Source organism: Neocloeon triangulifer, unplaced genomic scaffold, assembly GCF_031216515.1.
Source record: "Neocloeon triangulifer isolate White Clay Creek 2 clone unplaced genomic scaffold, ASM3121651v1 ptg000010l, whole genome shotgun sequence".
Classification (NCBI taxonomy): domain Eukaryota; kingdom Metazoa; phylum Arthropoda; class Insecta; order Ephemeroptera; family Baetidae; genus Neocloeon; species Neocloeon triangulifer.
The window spans coordinates 1,410,253-1,434,034 of NW_026775552.1; the positions used below are offsets into that span (position 1 = coordinate 1,410,253).

General features: G+C 37.7%; 1 protein-coding gene and 1 long non-coding RNA gene across 4 annotated transcripts in view; one reads left to right on the plus strand and one right to left on the minus strand.

The window, feature by feature from the left end:
- Positions 1-18,643, minus strand: part of LOC132195802 (uncharacterized) — a 77,861-nt gene extending 59,218 nt beyond the window's left edge. For 2 of the 3 annotated variants that reach the window (XR_009441690.1, XR_009441688.1), the window contains exons 1-4: positions 18,498-18,643; positions 18,279-18,418; positions 17,978-18,201; positions 17,726-17,842 (exon numbers count right to left, since the gene is read on the minus strand). This is a non-coding gene — a long non-coding RNA (uncharacterized LOC132195802). The remainder of the gene's footprint in view (positions 1-17,725; positions 17,843-17,977; positions 18,202-18,278; positions 18,419-18,497) is intronic. The other variant, XR_009441689.1, reaches the window with a different exon arrangement.
- LOC132195800 (dopamine receptor 2) overlaps positions 1-23,782 on the plus strand; it is a 34,594-nt gene that overhangs the window by 1,596 nt on the left and 9,216 nt on the right. Inside the window, exons 2-3 of the mRNA XM_059618012.1 lie at positions 1,925-2,347; positions 2,847-3,235. Coding sequence (XP_059473995.1) covers positions 1,925-2,347; positions 2,847-3,235 — 812 coding nt within the window. The remainder of the gene's footprint in view (positions 1-1,924; positions 2,348-2,846; positions 3,236-23,782) is intronic.

The following is a 23,782-nucleotide window of genomic DNA, read 5'->3' on the forward strand; positions in this document are numbered from 1 at the left end:
TGAAACATTTTAAAATTAAAACGGGGATAAGCATTGATTATTGTACCTTTCCCGACCATTATCGGAATTACTTCAGCAGCAGAGATTGAATTCTATAGAAAATTAATTAGCGCTTTTGGTGTCACTTTCGACGGAATCCGGAGAATATTGCAAAGAAAAAAAACTATAAAGGTTGACGAGGGATGGTACGTGTCACGGAGGTGAAATCTGATAATGCGTGTCGGGAAGTTTGCGATTGGGGCCGTAAATTGCGAGGCTCTCGTGGAAGGGTGCGGCTGACAGGGCAGCTGCAGCTCCACAAGTCCTTGTTTTTGATACAATGCCAGCCAGCGACCCTCGTGAGCAGTTCACTCGCTCGGAATTGTTCTCGCCGAGGCATTCGAGCAAACACACCTTCCGTCTCCAGATCTTGTCAACGCCATTATTTATATCTTTCTTAAATTTTAAATAACAATAATAATAATAAAAAAGTTTGTTGTTTACAAAAGTTTCCTATGAAAGGAACATCAAAAATGTTAACTCCCTGCGAAAACTGAACCAATTTAAAGTTTCTTTGGGAATGAATTTTAGAGTTTGGCAGATCTAATTAATGAAAATCACAAATGAAACTTTTGACAATTAGCCGAAACGCAATAAAAGGCTGAAACTTGCGTTTGAATCAAAAAGAAGGGGCTCAAGCAAAGTTTGCTCCAAGGTTTGAGCAAACAGAAGCCCCTTTAAACTACCTGCTCGCGCGCCAAAGTGTGTCTTTGCTAAATAAACTCGAGACCCGGCCGGCTTTGCAAGTAATCTGACAAGAGACTTTACGCACACGTGAGCTCCAAAGTAAATAAAGCGTTTATTTTCTCCGGCAAATCCAGCGCCGCTCTCTTCATTAAAGAAGATTTTTTTGCTTTTAATTTGAGCGAAAGGCATGAAAATTTTACGGCGCTTTTACGATCGTAGCGCGCGTTTCGTTGTAATTAAAATCAACTCGGAGAACTAGCAAAGCAAGTTGCTGCATTCTCGTAATTAATCAACTTCCTTTTGTATGCAAATTAGCGAGGGAGTAATTATGTCGCCACGACGGAAGTAACCGCTCGCTATGCAAAAGCACTTTGTCATTTGCCTCGCAGGTAAAACAAAAAAGGAATGAAATGAACTTGAGAAGAAACGAGTTGCGTTAGAAGAAGCAAGGATTGCAGTTAAAACTTAATTTTACCTGAAAATATCTGAAGCCTCCAATGTAAAATTATTTTGATATTTAAATAAATTTGAAATTTAAATTATTTTCTTTCTTTAATCGCAAAACGCAACTTTGAACGCAAATTTTCACACAATTAGATCTGATACTGCTGAGCTTAAAGACTGAAAAATGTTGGCTGTGCCACTTATTTTATTGCAGAGAAAGAACCATTAGAGTGGGTTTGAAGGGGACAGAGAGCTGGAAAATAAAAAATGGAGTGATCGGAATCTTGGTGTGGAACGCAGAGAGCAGAAACCGCCGCCGGTGTGAGCATTTTATGAGACAACGGTTCAGTGGACCGGAACAGACCGGAATGTATGAAAAATCCCACAGCTTTTTCAACATCCGTGGCATTTTGTGGTTCTAATTTGAATATACAGCATAAATAAATTATATCAAATTTGATAAGAATTTGAAAAGGGGCAAGAACACGACTTTTCTAATCAAATTTTAAAACAGTGCTGGTCCTACACAAGCAACTTTGAATAAAAATTTTGAAATGTATAGGAGAAATAAAAAATAATAATCGACTATTTTTAAAAATTTTCGTGACAGAATTCCCAATATCTATCTGAACCAAGATTTAACATCATTGAAACGAAGCTTTTCATTTTAACGGAAATTTAATTTTTTGTATTTTTACATTTGTTTTCCTATAGAAAATTGCACAATTGAATGATGTAAATTTTGTGTGTGCAGGTTCTGGAGAAGCAGTGGGTGTTCGGCCTGAACTGGTGCGACGCGTGGCGCTCGCTGGACGTGCTGTTCAGCACGGCGTCGATCCTGAACCTGTGCGTGGTGTCGCTGGACCGGTACTGGGCCATCACGGACCCGCTCACCTACCCCAACCGCATGTCCAACAAGCGCGCCGTGCTTCTGATCGCTACTGTGTGGCTCTGCTCGAGCCTCATCTCGTTTCCCGCCATCGTGTGGTGGCGCCTCGATCGCCAGGGCCGGCCCGTGCCCGACCTCAAGTGTCCCTTCACGGACAACCTGGGTTACCTCCTCTTCTCTTCCACCATCAGCTTCTACCTGCCGCTCTTCGTCATGGTCTTCACCTACTGCCGCATCTACCGCGCAGCCGCCGTCCAGACCAGGAGCCTCAAGCTCGGATCCAAGCAGGTTAGTTGGCCAAAGAAACCTCAAAAACCGTTATAGAGCAAGCAAAGCCAATCAGAAGCCTCATATTCAGAAGTTTTGCTACGTTTGTAACTTTCAGATTTTGTACAAGTTCCTATTTCTCATTTTCACACACATTCACACCTGTCAATCATTCATCATTACGCCATCCATTCATTTATTCTGTAATTTTCCACCGATATAACAAGTCAGTGTCTCCCAGGAAGCCAAACGTGTTTCACTGTTAAAAAGAGTGCTCCCCAGCCCAAGGGTGCGGGACTGGCCGCTGGCCGCCGCAATGGGCAAACATTTCAATAAGCCTTCCTAAACTGGACCAATTTAGATACATCAAGTCTTGAGGAATCGAAATATGACCAAAAATACAAGGTCACCGTGAAATTTCTTGAGAATCAGTCTGAGAATTGGCTGAGGAATCTTCCCCCACCCTTCTGCCATTTGGCTCTGATCTCATAGATTCTTTTGTTTTTATCCGATTGTTCAGGTGATGATGGGGTCAAGCGAGCTGGAGCTGACCCTGCGGATCCACCGCGGCGGGGGGCACGGGGGCAGCGGGTCGTCGCAGGAGGGGGGCGTGGCCGGCGGCGAGAGTAGCTGCAGTCGCGTGGCCTCGAAGAACGTGCGCAACTTCTCGTTCAGCCGGCGGCTGGCCAAGTTCGCCAAGGAGAAGAAGGCGGCCAAGACGCTGGGCATCGTGATGGGCGTGTTCATCGTGTGTTGGCTGCCCTTCTTTGTGGTCAACCTGCTTAGCGGCATGTGCCACGGCTGCATCGAGCACGAGGAGATCGTCAGCGCCATCGTCACCTGGCTCGGCTGGATCAACTCCTCCATGAACCCGGTCATCTACGCTTGCTGGAGCAGGGACTTCCGCAGGTCAGTGGCGCTTTGTGACCAAGTCAATAATAGGATGCAATTGGCCAAATGATCAGATTCGGAAGAAAGATACTTATTTCGGCCATTTGTATTTGATATGTGATCAAATATTTTAATTATAGATGGAAAGCTAGTTTCAACTTTGGTCACTAATCGATTGCTCGTGACCTGACTTTTCCAAAGATGTTTCACACTTAGTGTTAAATTCAATATCATTTCAGACATTCTGGTAGTGGGGGAACTATTCGATCCAATGAGATCGATCGTTCAGTTCTGAATTTGTCGTTTTTTTTTCCAAAATATCGAGGCGAGTTTGACCTTTCAGGATTTCAATTGATTCCTCGTGACCTCAGCTTTCCGACGATGCATTGCTTTGCATGGTTAACGACCTATTCAGTTTTATCCAACCTTTTATACAAAAACGATTATCTTTGATTAAATGCTCATTATGACTTAAAAGTCTTAAAACGCTTTTGAATGGCAGAAGTTATGAATAGAACTTGTGGTGGATAATCAGAATGATTATAAGTGAATCGGGAATAGCTCTTTTAATAACCACCTTTTACCATTGTTCTGTTTGATTTGCAATTGAAAGGCGTGAAGCTTTCTCTATTGAAACTTTGACGGGTGCAAAAGCGAGGCAATTTCGTGGCGCGACCTCATTCTTATTAATCTTCTTACTTGAGCCTCAGCGCCTCAAATTAATTAACAGTCAAAAGACATATGGTGCGCACCTCTCATCTTGTTATCCTCCGCGTCTCAATTAAACTTATTTGATATGGATACGAATCAAAAATTTTTCAACAAGCTTTTCAAATATTAGGTCTCTTAACTTCGCTGGTCAACATTTTAAACGAATAACAATTAAATTAAATAATTTACTCCAAAAACAAGGCACATTTATCATTTTAAATCCGATTGTGCGCTTCATCTTAGCCAAATTGAATTTGAGCTGAAAAGTTGGTGTCTGGGGACCGTCTGTCTCTTTGCAGCACTCGTTTGTTTTCATCCCCGCAGCTCAGAGTGCACTCGAGTAATCGAATTCGCGGTTCCTTTCTTGAATAATTACTTCTCGTTGAGAAAGCTTTCGCACCAAATAATTTCACCATTTTCCTCTTCTAATTGAGCTTGACGCAATTTAAGTCGTAAATTCGGACGTGCTCTGCAATTTTCAAAAGAAATAATGATTTGTTGGATGGAGGAGAGGGAAAGTGGAAGCGGCTTATTTATTCTCCTTCGCACAATCCTCTCAGAGTATATAAAATCGCTTGAGAATTTTTTTAGAGCCGCGGGCACCACTCGGCTAAAGCAACACACAAAGAAAAATAAGTAAAAGATATCACAGCCGCGAGCTGATGGAAAATAATGTTCTTGTTCCTTTGTTAACCAAAACACAGATGTTTAAAATTGATAAATCACAACACGCGGGGTATGAAATTGTGAGATTAAAATGATTTATAGAGTTAAAAAATATTCTTTCAAGAGAAATAAAAGCTACTTTGTTATTTATTTACCACTACATTTTAGAGTTGTTATAAATCATAAATTACTGGGAGAAATTTTGATCAAATTCTTGTACTGTTTGAGACGGTTTTTTTTTATCTTATTTCAATTTGTAGTTTCTAAAAGTTTTGAAAGATATTTGTGAAATATTGAGCTGTAAAAGTTTGGAAATATATATATATATATATATATATATATATATATGTGAAAATTCTAGTCAAAAAATATAATTTTAATGTTTTTATTCTGCTAAACTTTACAAAAAGTGATTTCATAGCTTTGATTTCGAACCTACTCTTTGCATGAATTTCCAGCAATACTTTCCAGCGAACAAGACGTTTTATTCGCAGCAAAATCGATATACAAGATTTTGTTTTATTTCCAGTCAAAGCCCTCTGATGTGATTCTTGAGCATGTTCATATATTTTCATATCGGGAGATAATATCTGCGGAGCGGTTGAGCAATAAAAGTGGCTGCGCCGGGAAAATCAAAGACTTTATCTCTCTCTCTTGTTCCGGCCAAAGAAGTTCTTTTCCGTTCGCTAATGGCACACGCGAATAATCAGATTTTAACGAGCCAGGTCGGAGCGAAAGGCGAAAAAGCATCCGCAATCGAAAGCATAACTTTGAATCAAAACGTCGCTGAGATCATGATAGAAGGAAAGTTGGGAATTTCGTTGCATGCGACGGGGCCATCAAATCCAAATTCATGCATCACGGGCTTTCAAATTAAGCAAGTAAATCAAAGAATGCGCTGTTTTGAAATATTCGCTTGGATTTATGCTATTTCCTTTTACTAATCAAAAGTTTATTATTTTCCAAGATTTATTCGCGACAAAGGAAAGTCAATTTTAAAGCTTCTTTGCTTTTTCACAATTATTCTCTCACTTTGAGAAACAAACAGATATTTATATTGTGGAAATTGGAGTTGATTTGAATTCCACAATTAACAAGGACTTGTTCTGTCCCCCTTCAAATAAAGTCCAATTACGATGGAAACATGACATGCGTGCTGATTGCGAAGAATTGATTTTTCTTCCCACTCTCATGCTAATGCTTTTCAGCTTTTCCGATTGCGCAACCTTTTATTTTCTCATTTCGGTGGAAAAGGAATTGTTCTTCTCGTCGTTTCCGTCCCCGCGAAATAATATTTACTTTCAAATGGAAAACCGATTTGAGGCCGATAATTGCGGAAAGGAAATGAGACGAGAAAATATATCAAGAGAAGAATCGTCGCGTTTGGCCCCAAACTTTTGGACTTGTCACGAAACAAAACTTTGCGTCTCGCTCGCCAACTTCGCACCAGATGCACACGAAAGTAATTGTTTGTCGCAAAACGAAATGGCGCGCCAACGAAAGGTGCGAAAAAGAGTTTGCAACTCGCCGTGAAAAAGAAAATCACTCAAATTAAAGCTCATTTCCAAGAACATCTTTTTGTGATTTGTTTTTAATACTTAATTTTAGAGTTCGTTACAAAATTGAATTAAATTCAGCACTAGATGGAAAAATTTTGAAACACTTTCATCTACAATTTAAAATTGCTGAAAATTCAATTTTATCCTAATTTAAATAAAATTTATTAAGTTTAGTTTAATTTTCATGTCAGAAAATTTTAGTTTTGTGAACTGGTTTGCATTTGAATTAATTTTTTCCCTTATCTTTATCAAAACGTCACATTTACAGACAAATAAATATATGTGATAAAATAATGCAAAAATGCAACGGAGAAGTCAAAATGAATAGGAATTAAAAACTTTTCCCAAATTTAAAAAAAAAGTTTTATTTGAAATAAAAGCTGGGATAAAATAGACTGCATGAAATTTGAATTCTGCTCACTCTGTATATAGTATGAAAAGACTCGACACGCATGCAAAGGTGTTTTCTTTGCCCGTTCGCTTGATTCAGTCACGTAAAGTATTATTTCCTGGCAAGTGCCCAGAATTATTATTTATATCGGTTGCGGCGCAGAAAATTGAATTTCGAGTCGCCGCACATTTAAAATGCTTGATAAATCATCTGCAGGGTGAAAATAAATCCTGCAGTCGCGATAAGAGGAGGAAAAGGTCGCCTTGGCCGGCAGGACTGACCGACTGTGGGATTAGCGAACTTTTTCTTTCTTTGCTTCCTTCAGAGAGAGAAAGAAGAATGGGATCGAGCGACTCAATAACCGGAATTAATATATCAAGCTTTCAGCAGCAGCCGATCTTGTAAAGTAGCTTCAATTCAAGCTTATTACAATCCCAGTTGCGAAGTAATAAATTTGTCGCAGACGCACACAAATTCCTTCTCTGTACAAAAATTGAGTCTCAAACTGTCTCGATTCATTGCGTCACTATAAAAATCAAATATTTTCAAGCAAAAATATAAAATCTTTTATATTAATCAAGCATATTAAGAAATGAGTTTCAAATTGCTAACTCTCTTAAATAGACTCTTGCAATCTTAAATTTGGACATAAGATGTGGTCACAAAATGAAATTATTTGGAAATTTGTCGATAAATCTTTGTGATTCTTTAGTATTCTGGATAAATTGTGAGCTTGAATTCGACCTGGGCGAGGGTGGATTTGCTGCGTAAGCTGGTGGGGGGGGGGGGGATCTGTCTCAGGCAAGGGATGTTTGTCAGCAGCGACGACCCCACACGGCGCTTCCGCTTCCCTTGCTGCGGTGACACTTCTTGCTTTTCGCTCGTAATTTCTGCTTCGGCGTTTTTGCTCGCCAGCGAAATAATAAAGGAACTTTTGGAAAGTTTCCAGAAAGGTGCGGTCGCAATTAATTCCATGCAGAGGCTCCTTTTCGGATGGGAAACTTGCTTAATATTTGCTCAGCTGCAGTGCGAAATAATAACAATCTTTGGCAAACAACGCCAGGCAATTTCGAGAGAAGCACGGTAATTAGGCCCGAGCGAGCAAAGACGCGCCTTTCATCTTTTGCAATTTGCGAAATGACATGAAAAACAAAAGAGGAACTCTTCAAGAGCAGCTCGTTTCATTATCACAAAATCCAAAATTTTCATGAAGAAAAAAATCCACGCATTTTGTCAACCAAAAACTGGAATGAAAATTTACTCAAATTACAACAAAAGAATTTGAAAAACGCAAAGTTTTAATTGGCCAAAATTTTAAGTCTTTGAAAATTTCCAAATGATTCGGATTCCAAACCATTCCTTGTGCAATATTTAAATCGAGTAGTTGTAAAAAAAAATTATAATATAATAATTGTGGATTTCAAAAGTTACACACGCAGGTTGTGTGAAAATCGGCGATTGGGTTTTGTCGTGACGATCTTTTTGCAATTAGGGCGGCTGTGACGTGCAAGTGGGACGAGTATTGATTAAACTTTGGCATTGTCAGATGAATTTGTTGGTTTGTTTGCGCGGCGCGATCAACACCGAAGGGGCGGCACCTGCATCATCCCCCGCTGTTAATGAATCTGCACCCCCTCGAGGTTTCCCGCCCAATTCCGCGCTTCATTATGGTAATGAGAAAAATGCAAGTGGCAAAAATTTAGTCTGGGACAATTTTTTATTAAACAAAATTTGCCTTGTTATTATATTTTGGGGGTGTGATTTCAATAGGGGATGAATTGGTCCCGTGGCGGGTCGTAAAGTAGGGTTGCGTGTAATTAAAAGCGAAATTAGTTCTCAGGATTTGTGTTCGGCCAACAGGGTGTAATTAATTTCCAGGATTTACAATGTTATGCGAGTTTTGCCTCAAAGCTTGAGCTCGTTCATGATATATATAAAAAAAAAAATTGACAGGTTTTTCTGCGACAAAAGTTTGTTTGAATTATTATTCTTTGGCCGCACAGCACAGTTGACCGCAATGCGTGGAAACGTTTCCTATTTTTATTTACACTTTTTTCCTCTATATTTATTGAGTTGAAAATGTTTTGTGTCCCCCTTTAAATACGCAAATCGCGAATAAAAGAATCAGCGAGTGGCAAAAAGTGGGAAATTTATGAGGACACAAAAGAAGTTGTTGCAAAGGAAGCAAAGTAGTAAAAAGCCGAAAGAGGCAATTTCTTATGTAGCTCTTTTTCTCTGATCGGAATTCATGTGAATTTCTGAATTTCACATTCACTGGTGTTAAAAAAAAACAACGAGCTATCTTTTGGCAGCGAAAGCGATTCACGCCGCACTGGGTTCGCAAATTTATTGCTCGGATAATGGCGCACTCGCTCGTGCAAAAGTTAAAGAGAAAAAGACCAAACCGCACTCGTCATTAAAAGTTGGCAAAACCACGCTCGACAAGTTCGCTCCTCTTCCTAATTCGAGACCGCAATAATTGCCCAACTTTCACCTCTTTGTCAACTCCTTATGAACCTGCTTATTTCTTGCCAAGTTCCGCTTCAATGCCTCAAATAAATTCACTTCTCTAAAATGTGCTTTGACATTATTATATGATTAAATTAATCCTATTAATTTAAAAAATTCAATCGAAACTAAAGAAATTTGATATGATTGCAATTAAATAAATTTAAAAAAACCCATCAAAACATATAATAATTCCCAATTTAGGGCTTTTTCTTTATATTATTTTAACTAATTCAAAGTTGCATCCGACGTGCGCTTCTAATTGCTCTCTCGGCTCGCTGCATTTAATTGCATTGGTGCTGCGAGACCAACGTGGATGCAATTACTGAGCCTTTGGCTGGCACACCTGCCTCTGCCCCATGCATAACTCGATAATCCGGCGAGAGCGGCCGCACCGGAGAAGACGCAAAACAAACGAACGCTCTGGTTTGCAGGCGTAAATTCGTTTCACAGTTTGTCACTGTCAGACAGGGCTGTGAGTGAGGTGAGACGACAAACCTTTCCAGGTCGATGCGAATTGACCACTCATGATGTCACGTCAAGCACAAAGAAATTTAAATTCCACCATTAAATATTTTTAAATGGCCATTTTTAGTTGAAAATCTTGCATACATATACAATTTTTTTCGGTTTTCGTTGGTTATTTAAAAAATTGGATGTTGATTTTCGTATTAATTAGATTTAATTATAAAAATCTCGTTTTTTTTCTCTCGGAAGTTTTAGCTACATTTCTGCTAGTGGTGGTGCCGTTTTGTCCAACAATACCTTCTTTAATCAATGTGTTTTTAACAATTGAATAGAAAACAATCTTTTTGTAACGATGCGGACAAATGAACAATAATAATAATAATAATAAAAAGCTTTTCATGCACTTGATAGTTCCTCAGCGTCCGTAGCCGACCTGTTACTTTTGTTGTTCTTTCCTGTGGTTCGGAGCCGCTCCGATAAAAAAGGCTAAAAAGTCTTATCTGCGCACCTGGTCTCTGTGTGTGTTAAAAAGTTGGCAGTAAAGTTTGCTAAGTGGGCCCTAACTCAGCTGATTAGTGTTTTGTGCGAGTTCCGCTTTTTGCTGCCTTTATCAGGAAACAACGACGCTCTTATCAGGCTTCCCTTTTACACTCGTAAAATTCCCGACGCGAAAATAGATGAACGCGCGCGCGTCGCCGGAAATTGCAATTTGAGCAGCGAGGGGTCGCGAGATTCGCAGCGCCCTTTGACCTCGCTCGCAGGTGTTGTGCAAAATTCACTAATTGTCCAACGCGTTTTGCCGCTAAAAGCTTCCGGCCGTTTCCCTCGATTGCCCTTGCATTTTTCATTCAAACCACAGCGAGGCAATTCTTTTTGCTAACAACATTTAGTAGAATTTTATCTGAATTCGTTTTTTTTTTTAGTCGAAAAAGGAATTTATTGGAATTTCAATTACATTCATCAACGGTCACTCGAAACATTTCGCTTTGACCTTGACCCTTGACCTTTAGGGTCACCAAAGGATTTCTTGCAGCCTGACGTTCCCAATGATACGTTGCAGCATTTTATGTTTTAAAGCCAATTTTAATTTGGTGGTGGGGGGAACCTTTTGGACCAATCAGATCGCCCAATTAATATTTTCATCTTTTTCTTCACAAAACTTCTGATGACCTTCAGCTTTTAAGTCACTAATCAACTTCTTGTGACCTCAGATTTCAAAAATTGTCCAATAATTGCATGGTTGCCTACCAAATTCTAAGATTAAACCCCAATTCAAGCTTAATATTATTAAAAAGTGATGATATGGGAATTAATTTTGAACCACTTGAACGACTTGAACACGTTTTGAAAGATAATTTGGACATTTTAACACGAGTGAAAACGCCTGTAGTAATTTGGGTTATGCAACTGGCCTCGGCGACGTGTCAGGCGGATTGCATAACCGTTTAAAGTGTCATTCTTGTACTGGGTAGTTGGAAGAACTGCGAGAGTGTCTTTGCACAAAGACAAAAACGAAAACAGCCGCTTTGTGCGATAGAAGCTCTTTAATCTCTCGACCCATTTAAGGCGAAACAAACGAGACACGGCGCGAAAGCTGCACTCGTGAGAGTGACTTTGGTCCAGCACCTCTGAATCGCGCTCGTTGTGTGCGCGGACAATTATCTGCAGCTGCCTTTTCCAATTACAATTTTTTTCCGTGAGCTTAACGACGACTCCGTTTAATTAGTTAGTCAACCGTGTCAAGAATTATTCGCAGAGCTGCAAATTTAAATTTTTACCTCGGCTTGTTCAAGATTCCACTGAAATTTTAAAATTTGAAGAGGACGAATCCAGAAATAAATACAACTTTACTGAAGCTTTAGAGGGTTGAACAAAAACGCGGTTTTTAAGCAGGTCGCAGGAAAGGAGAAATTGACCTGGCACGCGCCGAAAATTGATATTCCGTCAAGTGACTTGGGTTCTGCGCCATGTTTAAACGAAACTCTGCGATTTGCATGTGGAAACGTGAGAGCAGTTGATTTGGCGCGCGCGCGAATTGAAATTATGGAAATTGGAAAAGCGCGCCTGAGGTCGCGTCAAGTGCATTTTCCAGCTCAATTTTTGCCTCACCTCGCGCACGAGTAAAGAGAAACAACGAGAGACAAGTTTACAGTGGCTGCGTTTTATGCTAATTTCTTTGCGAAAAGTTGGGAAGGAAAAGTAAATTAAATTAGGGCTGAAGTGGGCTGAAGAAAGGAGGGATGATCGAAATGGGGTCGTCGATTCGCATTAAAATGCATAAAAGCTCGGCGAGAAATCCGCGCAAAGCCAAATCGAGGCAAACTCGGATCGAAAATCCTTTGCAAATCCGACTCGGCTCCACACCTGTGGCGCACACGCAATTACACTCGTCGTGACCAGAACAAATCAAGGTCCGCTCGTCAGAAAATTTCGATTGTTGTCGAGCTCTCTGATTGGGTACAACTTTTCTTGTACCCAATCAGAGAGCTCAAACAACAATCAAATCATTTTTCATTGTTGCTGATGCGCGGACCTTGGAACAAATATACAGCTATAAAGGGTGTTAAAGGCGGAGCGTGATTTGATCAAAACAATTATACTGGCACTTTTGTTAAAATAAAAGCTTTTTATGTTGTGCTGAAATTTTAAACATTCATCAAATTTTCATTTTTTTTCTTCTTCAATTTTAATTTAGAATGTAATTTGCATTACATACATAGATCATTATTATTCATTAAAGTGAAATTAGAAAAGCCAAAAATCTGCATTAAAATTGTAAAAGAGACTTGAACTTTTCCAGGTATTCCCAAAGTTTGCTTTTTTATAGTCTCAAATAATTATTTTTTCAATCAGAGAAATCATAGAGCATAAATTTTCAGATAATTTTATCACATTTATTTGCAAATGATGTTAATAAATGTATCATTGGTCATTCTCTGCCCAAATACATTATCCATAAATTCAATATTATAATTTTTTTGATCAGATTCAAAATAGCATTTATGTATATAAAAAAAATACAAATAAATTTATAATTTGGAGAGAATCAAAACTTTTGAAATTTATGTTAAAAAAGCAACAATCCCTCCAATACTCAACGAAGCTAAAAGTACGCGTCAAATTTGAAAAAGAATAACACAAAATTTGCTGTCAAAAATAAATTTTAAAATTGGGCTAAATCGCAGTGAATTTTTAAGTCTGTGAGATCAGTAATATTTTGATTTTCCGCTCAAATGATTTGGGTTTATTTGTCACTTAAATTTTGCCAGTGTTTTCCACGCGCCTAAAATAGGTGACGATTTATGCAAAAGGAGGGGGCGCCGGACGATTGTGTCGATTGCCTATTTCCGAGTCGACCTCAGTCGCCACTGTTGCAGCGAAATGAAAACAAAGAGCTGCGAGTGAAACTTGAAAACGAGAATTCAATTTTGTCCCCTGCGAGTGTTTTCGCAACAAACTTTTTTCATGTAAATTCCCAGAGAGCAACTTTTCTTGTTCTTTTGTTCAAGTCGCGCAAAGGCACAGTGGGAAATCACCGCTTTGCTTGGCAACGAATAAATGAAAATGTTCTTTTGTGTGCGACTCACGCAAAAGGTGTTGTTTCGCTCTCGTCAGTCGGTGAAAATGACAAAAGGGCAATAACACCAAATTTCAGCCAACAAAAGCCACGCGTCACTCAACTCGCAACAATTATTGTTTTCTTTGTCAACACAAAAGAAAAAGAAAAATCTGTTTTTGACGCTTTTCGATGTCGTGAAAATGGAATCGGAGCGCAAAATTATTTTCTTGCTCCTTATTTCAGCAACGTTTGACATTAAATTTTGTATTCTCCTTTCTTGCAATAATTTTATAAACGGATATTTAATTATTTCCCTTGTGGTTTAATGAAAGAATAAAAAATCTCCCTTCAACCTTGATAGCAGATGTTTTTGAAAAAGTTTACTTTGTTGTATCTCTGGATTGATTTTACAATCGATTTCTTCATCAACCGGAATTTCACTTTTTTTGAGCGAAAAAAAGATAGGTTGATAAAAAAAATACGTTATTTCATCTCTCTGCATAAACTGCGAGGGTGAAATTTGATGGTTGGACCTGTTGATATATATTTTGCCTCGTCTTTTCTCAAGACAGTGGCAAAGAATTTTCCACTTAAAACTGGTGCGGTTTTATGAAAAAAATTCCCGCCAAGGAAATTTGCATTTATCTTCCTCTTTTTCCTTTTTGTTGCGAGGAATTTGGTGTTGTTTTAATGGATTTTGTTTGGAGGGGCGAATTGTGTAAACAGACGCGCGAGAAGAACAACGCCCTAGAATTTAAAAGCGTGCACTTTGCGTGAGCGAAACGATCGATTTGCTTACATTTTAAGAGAGAGAAAACAAATTAAATTTACTGCTGCGTAGGAAAAGGTTTTGGTAGAAATAAGTTGTTTGCCAGGATTTAAAAACAAAAAATGCGAGATAATTCAGGGATAAGAAGCTTCTTATGATTGAGATTCAAGAGACGGGGTGAGGAAAAGTGAAAAGCCGGAAAATGGGAAATCTCATCTCCGGGTAGATTTCACGGCCGATCGAGCGACCCTTTCAGTGCGGCTGACACGAAAGCAGCTCCACAAATATTTTCCTCCTCGGCCCGGGGCTCCCGGCGCTCAATAACTTTTTAATCGGAAATTCCAAGAATTTTTTACACAGACCTTGGCTTCATTTAATTCTCATTTCATTGCAAACACTTTTAGGGAAAAATAATTCTATTAGTTAATAAAAATTCAAAATTTAATAAATGAAAATACCTTTTACTTGTTTTCTTTTGCTAGACTTTACTGAAAAACCTTTCCTGGGACTTTTTCAACTCAACTTTGCGCCCAAAAAGTTGCTTCTTTTCCAAATTAAGTTGATTTCTTTTGATAATCTTGAAATAATTCACGCTGCGGACTTGAAGGAATCAATTTTTTTCCGCAAAGAAAATCGCAGAGCCTTTGGATTTGAAGGTTGAAACGGGTCTGGCAGCCAATTGGCTTTTCCATTCATCACTTTTGCTCACTTGCACCGTTCCTGGGCCTAATTTGCCGCTCGACTGCCCCTTAATTTATTTCCCGTCCATCTCTCTTTTTCGCCGAAGAACAAAGATTGCAATTAAACGGAAATGGATTGATTCCGACAAAGAAAACGCGATTCGCAAATTGAGATCTTGATGAGTGAGATTTGCGTGTCTGCGCGACATTAGCACAAAACGGCCGCGCCAAATCGTGGGAAAAACAAACATGTTTGCTCCATTTCCATTGCACCGGCCCCAAACGACGAGGAAATTTCAAGATATATATAAATAAAAACACGTTTTCCGCAGTCAAGACAATCAATTAACAAGATTCAAATAAAAAATATTTTATCATGCTTAAAAATTGAGCTTCTTCTGTTTAAACATTTGTAAAGGAAAACTTCAAAAGGGGATCTTTTAGAAGCTTTAATTATTATTAAATTATATAATTTTTAAAGCTATTTCAAGTTTAAAATTCATAGGAAGGTTGGAAGATTGAGAAATTAACAATTTGAAATAATAAACCTGCACGCTGGAAAATAACTGAATCACTATTGCTTGTTCAATAATAATTTATGGTTTGACTAAAATTTTCTTGTATCTTTTACTTAATCTCATCGATAATTTAAAAAGATACAAATTCATTTTTAAATTTAACAATAAAATGAAATAGTTTTAATCTATGTTTCAACCCTAAATTGAAGTAAAGACAAAATATTTGGTCGATTTCTTTACTAACAAAAATGTTGTTTTCAGCGGTTGCGTACTTTTCTCGAGCCAGTTTTCAACACGATTAGATCTCGTTTATAGAATTCAAATTGATCGAATCCGATTCATAATGGCGGCCACTTTAGAATGAAAAAAGTGCAGAAAGGGTTGTTGGAGTGCGGCGGCTGCAAAAGGCTTGATTAATTAAAGTGGAAAATACCTGCAGTTGATTTTGTTTGCGCAGCACTCGAGGCCTTTTGTCTGCAAACCACCAAAGCTTCAAATTCAAATGCGATCGACACAGAATTTTCTCCGAACGAAATGCAAACTTCGTGAATTCGCAGAGAGCGAAATATTCGATTTTCAGCCGCAACCAACTTTGAACAAACACTTGGCAATTATTCACGCGCCCTATTTAACAAAATCTAGGTCAAAATCGCAACGACTGCATTTCTGTTTGTTCACCCCACTTTCCTCAAATATGTAAATTTTATGAAATTATTACATATTCACTGTTTTATCTCTGAATTTTTTTATTAAATATTTCATTTCCAATAAAACGAAAAGAAAAATAATTATTTTTACTTGAAAGTTAAGGCGGCTCTCATTTCAAAACACTTCCTTTTTTGTCCAAAACTCCTCCTCGTTATTGCCCGCCCGCTCTTGTTTCATTCTCCTTAAAACTTCTTCTGTTTCGCACATTGAAAAAAAATTGAGGCCAAACTTAGCACGACGTGCTATGGATCCGCAAGTAGCTCTATTTTCTGCAAAGTTAGCGCTCAAAAAAAAACGGACAACTGAATTTGACCCGAGTCGTTTTACTTTTCCTTCGCCAAACACACTTTAACAAGATAAAATTAATTACCTACTTTCATTTTGCACAAAAATCTTCAAAAACTAGAAATAAATGTAAAGAGATAAAATTGACAATGACTGGAGAAAAGTTGCATTTTATTTTTTGGACGTAAATTCTGAGTTTTCCTTCCAAATTTAAATTACTTGACGGAATTTCTCTCAAATCTCACTTTAATTAATAAAAACCATAGCAGAAAAAATTTAGGTCATTCAACGATTCAAGTTTGTTTCCTAATCATATATTATACAATTCAGTCGCTTTACAAATAACTTGTGGTGCAATAAATCGTAAGCTTATCAATCATAAATAATAAATTTCAATTGAAAAAGCCAAAACAACTTTTATTAAGATAAAAAAAAACTTTTAATTGTTATACACGAATTGATATGTTGCACGAATATAAATTCATAACGGTTGTTGATGAATCCGCAATTCTACTAATCTTCAAATTAAAAAAGATCTATTTTGTGTGCGAGAAAATTAAGTCACTATCGGGATGAATAATTGTGTTTAAAAATCATTGCAAATAAATTTCGCTACAAGTGAGGCCTGAATTAATTTGGATTTGGGACACGTTGTGAGCCGTGAATGCATGTTAATGATGTTGTTGTTGTTGTTGTTGGGGCGCAGTTGGCGTTGCAAACAAAACAAATGCATCGGAGCTTTCGGTCCATCGAGCCGTGCATTGCCACCGAAATTGTTGCAGAGCCCCATTGTTTGCCTCGGAACAATGAGACTGAGATGGATTGCAGCAGCCAACACCCCTGCCGTTCGTTCACTTCGATCGCTTTTCCAACATGCAAAGTTCAAGAGAGAGGGAAAAATGTATTTTCACTTAGGGCTATTCAGTTTAGTGAGTTAATTTCAAACGCTGGATTTCACATCCAAGTCAATTAAATGGTAATTAGCAAACATATATTTTCCGTCGTTTTCCTAAAAAATTTGAATCAATAATAACTTCGGAAAGGGTTAAATTCAATTATTTCACAAGAGAGTTTTCAAGTAAAATTTAAATTAAATTCAACTTTTCAATTTTAAATTTTCCAGGTCTTTTCTTTTGCTAAAAATTGCCCTTTCAAAAAGATGGGAAATTTAAAATTTTATTCCTTTGACTTGCGATTTCTTCAAATGCGTTCGAATGGTGTGTTGATTTGAAAAATCCTTTCAATCAAAAATCTTCTCTCAATTTCTTGTTGATTAATTTATCTCGTGTTTTGACGCCTCTTAAAAGCGCTGAATAAATTATTCAAGAGCAATTTATTTTGGGCTGATTTGCATGCAAAGCGGTCGTCTCGCTGCTAACAAAGCGTGTTTTTGCACCTTTTCTTTTCGCCAGCGCGGGCAATTAAAATTCCGGCAGCTCAACAAGCCAAAACGACGACAAAGAGGCAAACAAATCTCTTTCACCGCGGAAAAAACTTTATTCTAATTTGGCTGAAAATTTAAAAACAGAGATTGACGACGGAGATCCTAAATTTAATTTAAGTAGCGCTTGAATTAATCCGCTTTGAAATGCAAAACGTTGAAATGAAAGAGAAATCATCGGTGTTTGTGAGAAAGTCAAAATGCAGAAAATTTTGTTAAAAAAAATAAAGGTATCAATCACTGACCTTATGGAAGGTCTGCGCTGGCTGGTCTTGACCAGGGTGACCCCCGATGATGATCAAATTAATGAAAACGGTCCCTTTGATTTTAGATTCTTTGCGGACTGGCCTCGGCACCACTGACTGAAATTTTTAAGTTTATTTAATTTTGATTATTTCGATAATGAATTAATTTAATTGTTTAATGTTTTCTTAGAACTTTTGACTTTTTAGGAAAAGTCTCTAAAGCTAGCTTAGAAAATTTGCGTAACAAGAAACCTTTGCTGTTCGAATTGTCCTCTTCGAAGGCCAGGGTGGGCACAAAAAGGTCTCAGCCCTGAATGTAAAAGGCTGCGTGGCCCTGGAAGGACCCGACACAGAGGTCAACTCTCTCCAAGTGATAGAAGCAATGACCCTTTTCTCCACAAGGGCATTCAATCTGTGCGTCCGCAGAAACTTCCGGAATGCTAAAAGCCTCTCAGGCCGTCCTCGGCACCGATTTCCTGCAGGAAGATTTATTAATTCAGACAATTGTTTCAATAGTAAATAAGCAAAAATCTCATTAGTTTCAAGCATTAACCTGTAAAAAGCATAAACATTACCGCACCACAAGACGGCTCAATTGTTCAAATGGCGACGATTCTCAGAAAAAAGGACGCCTGGCCTTGTCTGGCCCAGCCTGGCCGACCTTCCACTCACGCCTGAGGTCCTTTGGCCTTCCTAATTGGAGTTGAACGAAATTAAAAAGCATTAGTCTCTATTTTAAAACAAAAATCGCCAAGTTCATGCATATATGTACCCGGGGCGCAAGATTTTGGTCGATTGGGACAGTTTTCAAGCCGAAAATCCAACTCGGGCCGTTTTTTTGGAATCTCAGATGCTCCCGGCGAAAGGTCTCGGCCCGAAAACGACACTCACTTGACCTAATAAGTCCTTAAAAAATTAATTTCAGCTTAGAAGCACAACAGTAGAGACCAAACCGAACCGAACATGCGAGCCAAAATTTGGCAAATCGGCACAGGTGGCAGCACCAACTACCAACCAAACAAAGTTTCACTTCCAAACGTACACTGAGAAAGTTTCGGTTGACTTTGATTATGTAATTCTGGTATCTGAAACTTCAATTATTGGTTTAGAAATATAGAATATAATCAAATATTTCATTTAAAGAGCGGAACAATTGTAAATCGTAGTTGTTTTTGAAAAGTTGGCTACATTAGAATGGAATTGGCTCTGCACATTCTTAGCCAATGATAACTTAATAATATTTTCCAGTGGCTGAGCGGAGCGTGAACTTGGCTCGTGATGTGTGAAACCACGGATCTAATCTCCCTCTGGACAGGCCTTTTGATTGGGGTAAATCAGTGATTTCCCACACTGGGACCTGCTATTGAAGGGTTGTTTTTTGCTGAAGTCGGCCGGGGCCGCAGGATTTCGTGTTGAGAAGGGCGCATAAGCTTTTATACTAAATCCTTTTTTTATATATTGTACGACGATGTTGTTTTATAATAAGTAACACATCCAGCTTGAATTTAATTTATGAATACAAAAATCCCAAAATTTTCAAAATTGGTGGTAGTATTGTTTGGACTAACAAAGCCCAATTGTGTTGTTTTATTAAAATTTTATTTTGAATTTAAAAAAAAACAATAGCATTGCATGAAATTGACAAATTGCATTAATGCTTAATTCTTATAGGAAATCATCACAACGGATTTCTTCTGAAAACACTCTTAAAAAATTCACACAAAACAATGATCATTAAAATTTTTTGAAGAAATTTACGGAGATTTAATTCATACTAAATATAAGCTTTATTTTTGAAATTTCTTTTTCCGTTTGTCAAAGGCCCTGACTCATTCATGCATATTTAATCCAAATCAGGATCACGTTTCCATCTTAAAAGTTTCTCCCGCATCAACTTTCTTTTGCCATCGAAGCATTGAATTTTGGGTCGGATCAATTCCCCGATCACTTTATTTCCACTTGGAAACATTTTTTGGTCCCAATAGTCTTTTTTTCGCAAACTTGTGTTCGTCGGGGGGGGGGGGGGGGGGGAATTTCGTTGAGCGCTGCAATTTCTTCATACTTATTATTATTTTCACGTTTTTACTCTCTCGGCCTCTTGCGATTGGCTCGCGTCAACAAGGGTTGCGAAACCTTTCACATGTTAATTTTCCCGCTGCCTTTGATTTTTATTACTCTTTGAAACCAGCCCTAATTTATGCCTTTCCTCGCCGTTTTATTTTTACTTGCGTCGAGAGCAAACAAAGTTTGAAAAATTCCTCAAAGTGGATTCGATGTGCAAACAAAATTTGATTTTATGGCGAGAGCTGCAAATTGTGAGACGCGAATTGCATTCTACAGGCGGTGAGATTCAAGATTTTACAAGCTGCTAATTTTGACTGCGCCTGGAATAAATTATATTGAACTTGTCTTGCCTCACCCTCCTCATTTTTCTCGCAAGCGCAATTATTTGGGGATGAGAGGAAATATTTCACTTTGAGCAACAACCCCTGATCCACCCTCTTGCCGCTGCATTATAATTGAGTGGCTCAAACGTGGCAAGAGAGACTAGATAATTTATGCGCAAATTTCAGAAACAAGCTTTCTTTGCGCATGGACAAAATAAAAATGGAATATAAAATGCAGTAAAAAAAAACTTCCATAAATATAAACCGCCAAAAAAGCGACAATTACTGTCAACAATTTTTTACAGAAATCCCAAATTTTTTTGCGTGATTCGTTTATTTTAAGCTATTGAAAATACAATAAAAGGATTCACAATGCTTTAATTTTTCAAAACAATTCTGATTTACAAGAAACATTTACAAAATAATAAATTAAAAAGTCTAGAAAAAATTGATGAAAAATTAAAATTGCACATCGGCTGGAAGAAGATATAAAAATATCGCAGTAATCTGAATCGTCAAATTTTGAAAAGCACATGAATGAAAGACGAGACAGAGCCAAATTTATTCAGCCCGCCCGGAGAAGCGCAGGTTGTGGTTTTGTTGCGCGCCACCCCTGCTAACGACCTCACATTTTCGCATTCCAAATTACCCCCTGCAATATGCGCACACTCTCGGAATAAATTTCTTTTCCGAAATAAAACAGAGTAAAATTCGGTACAAATTTATAAAATAATACAATTTTTTTCACACACATTTAATATGAGCCGAATTTACTTGAGAAATAAGAGATGAAATATATTTTAAAGAACTTGATCAGAGTTTTTACTTTCTCTCGTTTTTCTTAGTTTTTTGATGACTGACATAAAAGAGGAAATTGAACTTGGCTTATCAATATTTGCGATTCAATTTTGCATCTCGCGACCTTCGCTCTGATCAACATTTGAAGAGACTCGCATGAAAAAAAGAGACGTGCTAGCAAATCTAATTTCGCCTAATCCAGCAGTCTCTGTAAACGTACGCTGGGGCAAATAAAAATAAATTCGAAAATAATGGCTGCAGAGAAAACGAAAAAGGCTCTCAATATTTATGCAGGACCGATCAATAATTTAAAAACCAAATTTTGTCTCAAAACTTTCTGCTTTTCTGAAAACCAAGACAAACAAGACACACCATTTGTTCACTTTTTTATGCTTTGGATCTAATTTCCAATCAGGGAGACGCGCAAAATTTTCAATACTAAATTATTGAATTAGAGAACCAATTTCAGAGCAAAAAATCTTCATTTTTTACGACTCCATATTCCTCTGACATTGTTGTGAAAAGAATCGTGGAGTAGTTTTGAGTAAATTCTTTTATCAAAAAAAGTAATAACAATTGAATTGAATTGCGGTTCCAGAATGAAGCTCGAAATTTATAGGGAGGAGGATAAAATTTGATGCGATTCGTCTGCAATTTCCACTCAAATTCAACGACCTGGCTGGCGAAATTGACTAGGCGGGAAGTTGCAATTTAATCGATTAACAAGGATGCCCCGCCAGCTGTTGCTTCGGAAAACAGCGACTGCGTTCATTAATTTGCATTTAATCTCTGAAAATAAACGTCAAAGCTCTACCGAAACGAAATTCATCAGATAAAAGAGGTTTTTTTATGCAAATGTTTGTCCTTATTTTGAGTAAAACACGAAGACCGCCATCAGTGTTTTGCTTTCATGCTTTTCTGCAAGGAAAATCTCGGTTGGCCAATCAAGCGGAAAAATGAGCGCATAATTTTTGCATTTGCGGAGAGAGAAAAAATAAAAATAAACAGGACTTTTCGCAAAGTTTTCCAATCGCCCCGCGGCAGCTGAATGGGAAAAAAGGAATCCGTGCTTTTAGATGAACTCGGGGATAAAACTTTTGAGCTCATGCGAGATGAAATCAACCTGCAATTTCACCCCTCAGTCTGCGAAGCAACGAAAATTTCCCCAACCCACGCAAAACCGATTCGATCTTCCAAAAAAAGAAAGGTCATTTGTGCAGTTTCAGTTGGAATTTTGAAGCTTTAGAAAGAGAAGAAGATTTTTGGTCTGATAATTTAATTTTGCTTAAATTAAAAAAAAAAATGGATAAAACTGAAGATAACTTTTTTTTTTAAATACATCATTTTATATTTTCAATCTTCAAAGATTTCTTTCACTTATGGCGAGCGTTTAAATTAAATTACACATCCTGAATTTTAATTTGGTTTTTTTTATTCTAAACTTTCTTTTTTAATTTGAATATAATATGAATCAAAAGATGAGTCTTATAAAACTGTAATTTCGCAGCCGTATCGGAACCGAAAATTAATGAGGAGGATCAATAAGTTTGCAGGAATCGGCGTCAATCGCCTGGAAAGAAGGATTATTGTTTGGTGTTTGTGCAAATAAGCCGGCTCGACACTTTGGTCGAGATTAGGCCACGCTTGTTTACCGCCGAAGAGGCGCTTTGACCTCTTTTCCATTCCTATCTCTGCGCAGAAAAAAAGCAAAAACACGATAAATCAATCTTGCCATTTTTCGCCCGCCACAATTCAAGTTTTTGTTTGATTTATAATTGAATTCACGTTTGATTATATCGCGATATTCGCGATGAAAAACCGGTCTTGTTTTGCAGTTTTTGTTTGTTCGAACGGAAAACAAATCGATCCGGCCTCTCATTATTTGCCAATAACAGATGGCTCGGAAAAATACACAAATTTTTGAATTCGCATCGCTGGCAATTTGTCCGCGCCAAGGACAAAAACCGTTTTCGATTGCCAAATGCATGCGACGAGGATGATTGACCAATTTGATTCGTCGCTTTTCAGCCCAATCAGGTTGGTTTATTCGTAAATAAACCAACAATTTGCATATTTGTTAACGATCTTTTCATGAAAACAATGAATATAAAAATTTTTGTATTTTTTCTGAATCTAAAATATTAAAGAATTACTAGCTTTGTAATTGAACTTCTTTTTGTGTCTCCTTTACATATAATCATGCTCAACTCTTTTTTTATAGGAAATAAAATTAAACTTCTCACATTTGTTACACTCGAGGAGAATTTCTTCTTTAAAATATGCAAGAAGCGCGGAGGCCATTCATAACAGGGCCCGTTTATTTATGGCCGCGGCGGCCCCGCAGGCGGCCAATTTGGGCTCTTCTTGCAATTCCCAGCTTCCCTCGAGAGATACAAACCGCCGGGCACAAAACCGCCTCGAGACCGTGATTCATTTTGCAAATGCTCAACCTTAAATTGCCATGCAAATTCTACTTATACATAATCCAATTTGTGGCAAAGCCCAAAGTTTTGTTCAAAGAACTTCAATTTTAAATTTAAATAAAACTTTTAGTTGTGACATAAATTCAACGCTCCGATTCAAACGACTAAAAACTACTTTTTGATATAAATAATTGTTACTAAATGTCATTATTATAACAGGGAAAGACCCTTAATTTAAGGAGTTTGAGTTCCATTTTCTAATTTAAAATTATCATAATTTGCAAAATTTCATTGAAAGGTCTTTGCCATTACCAAACTAAATTCGAGCTTACTCTACCCAGAGTAAAAGAATAATTTTCTGCCCACTCTAGAGTGTCATTTAGATAAAAAATATGGAGGTGTGTCTGTGCAGAAAACGAGATTTATACGGTTGCTTTTGTCAGGAAGAT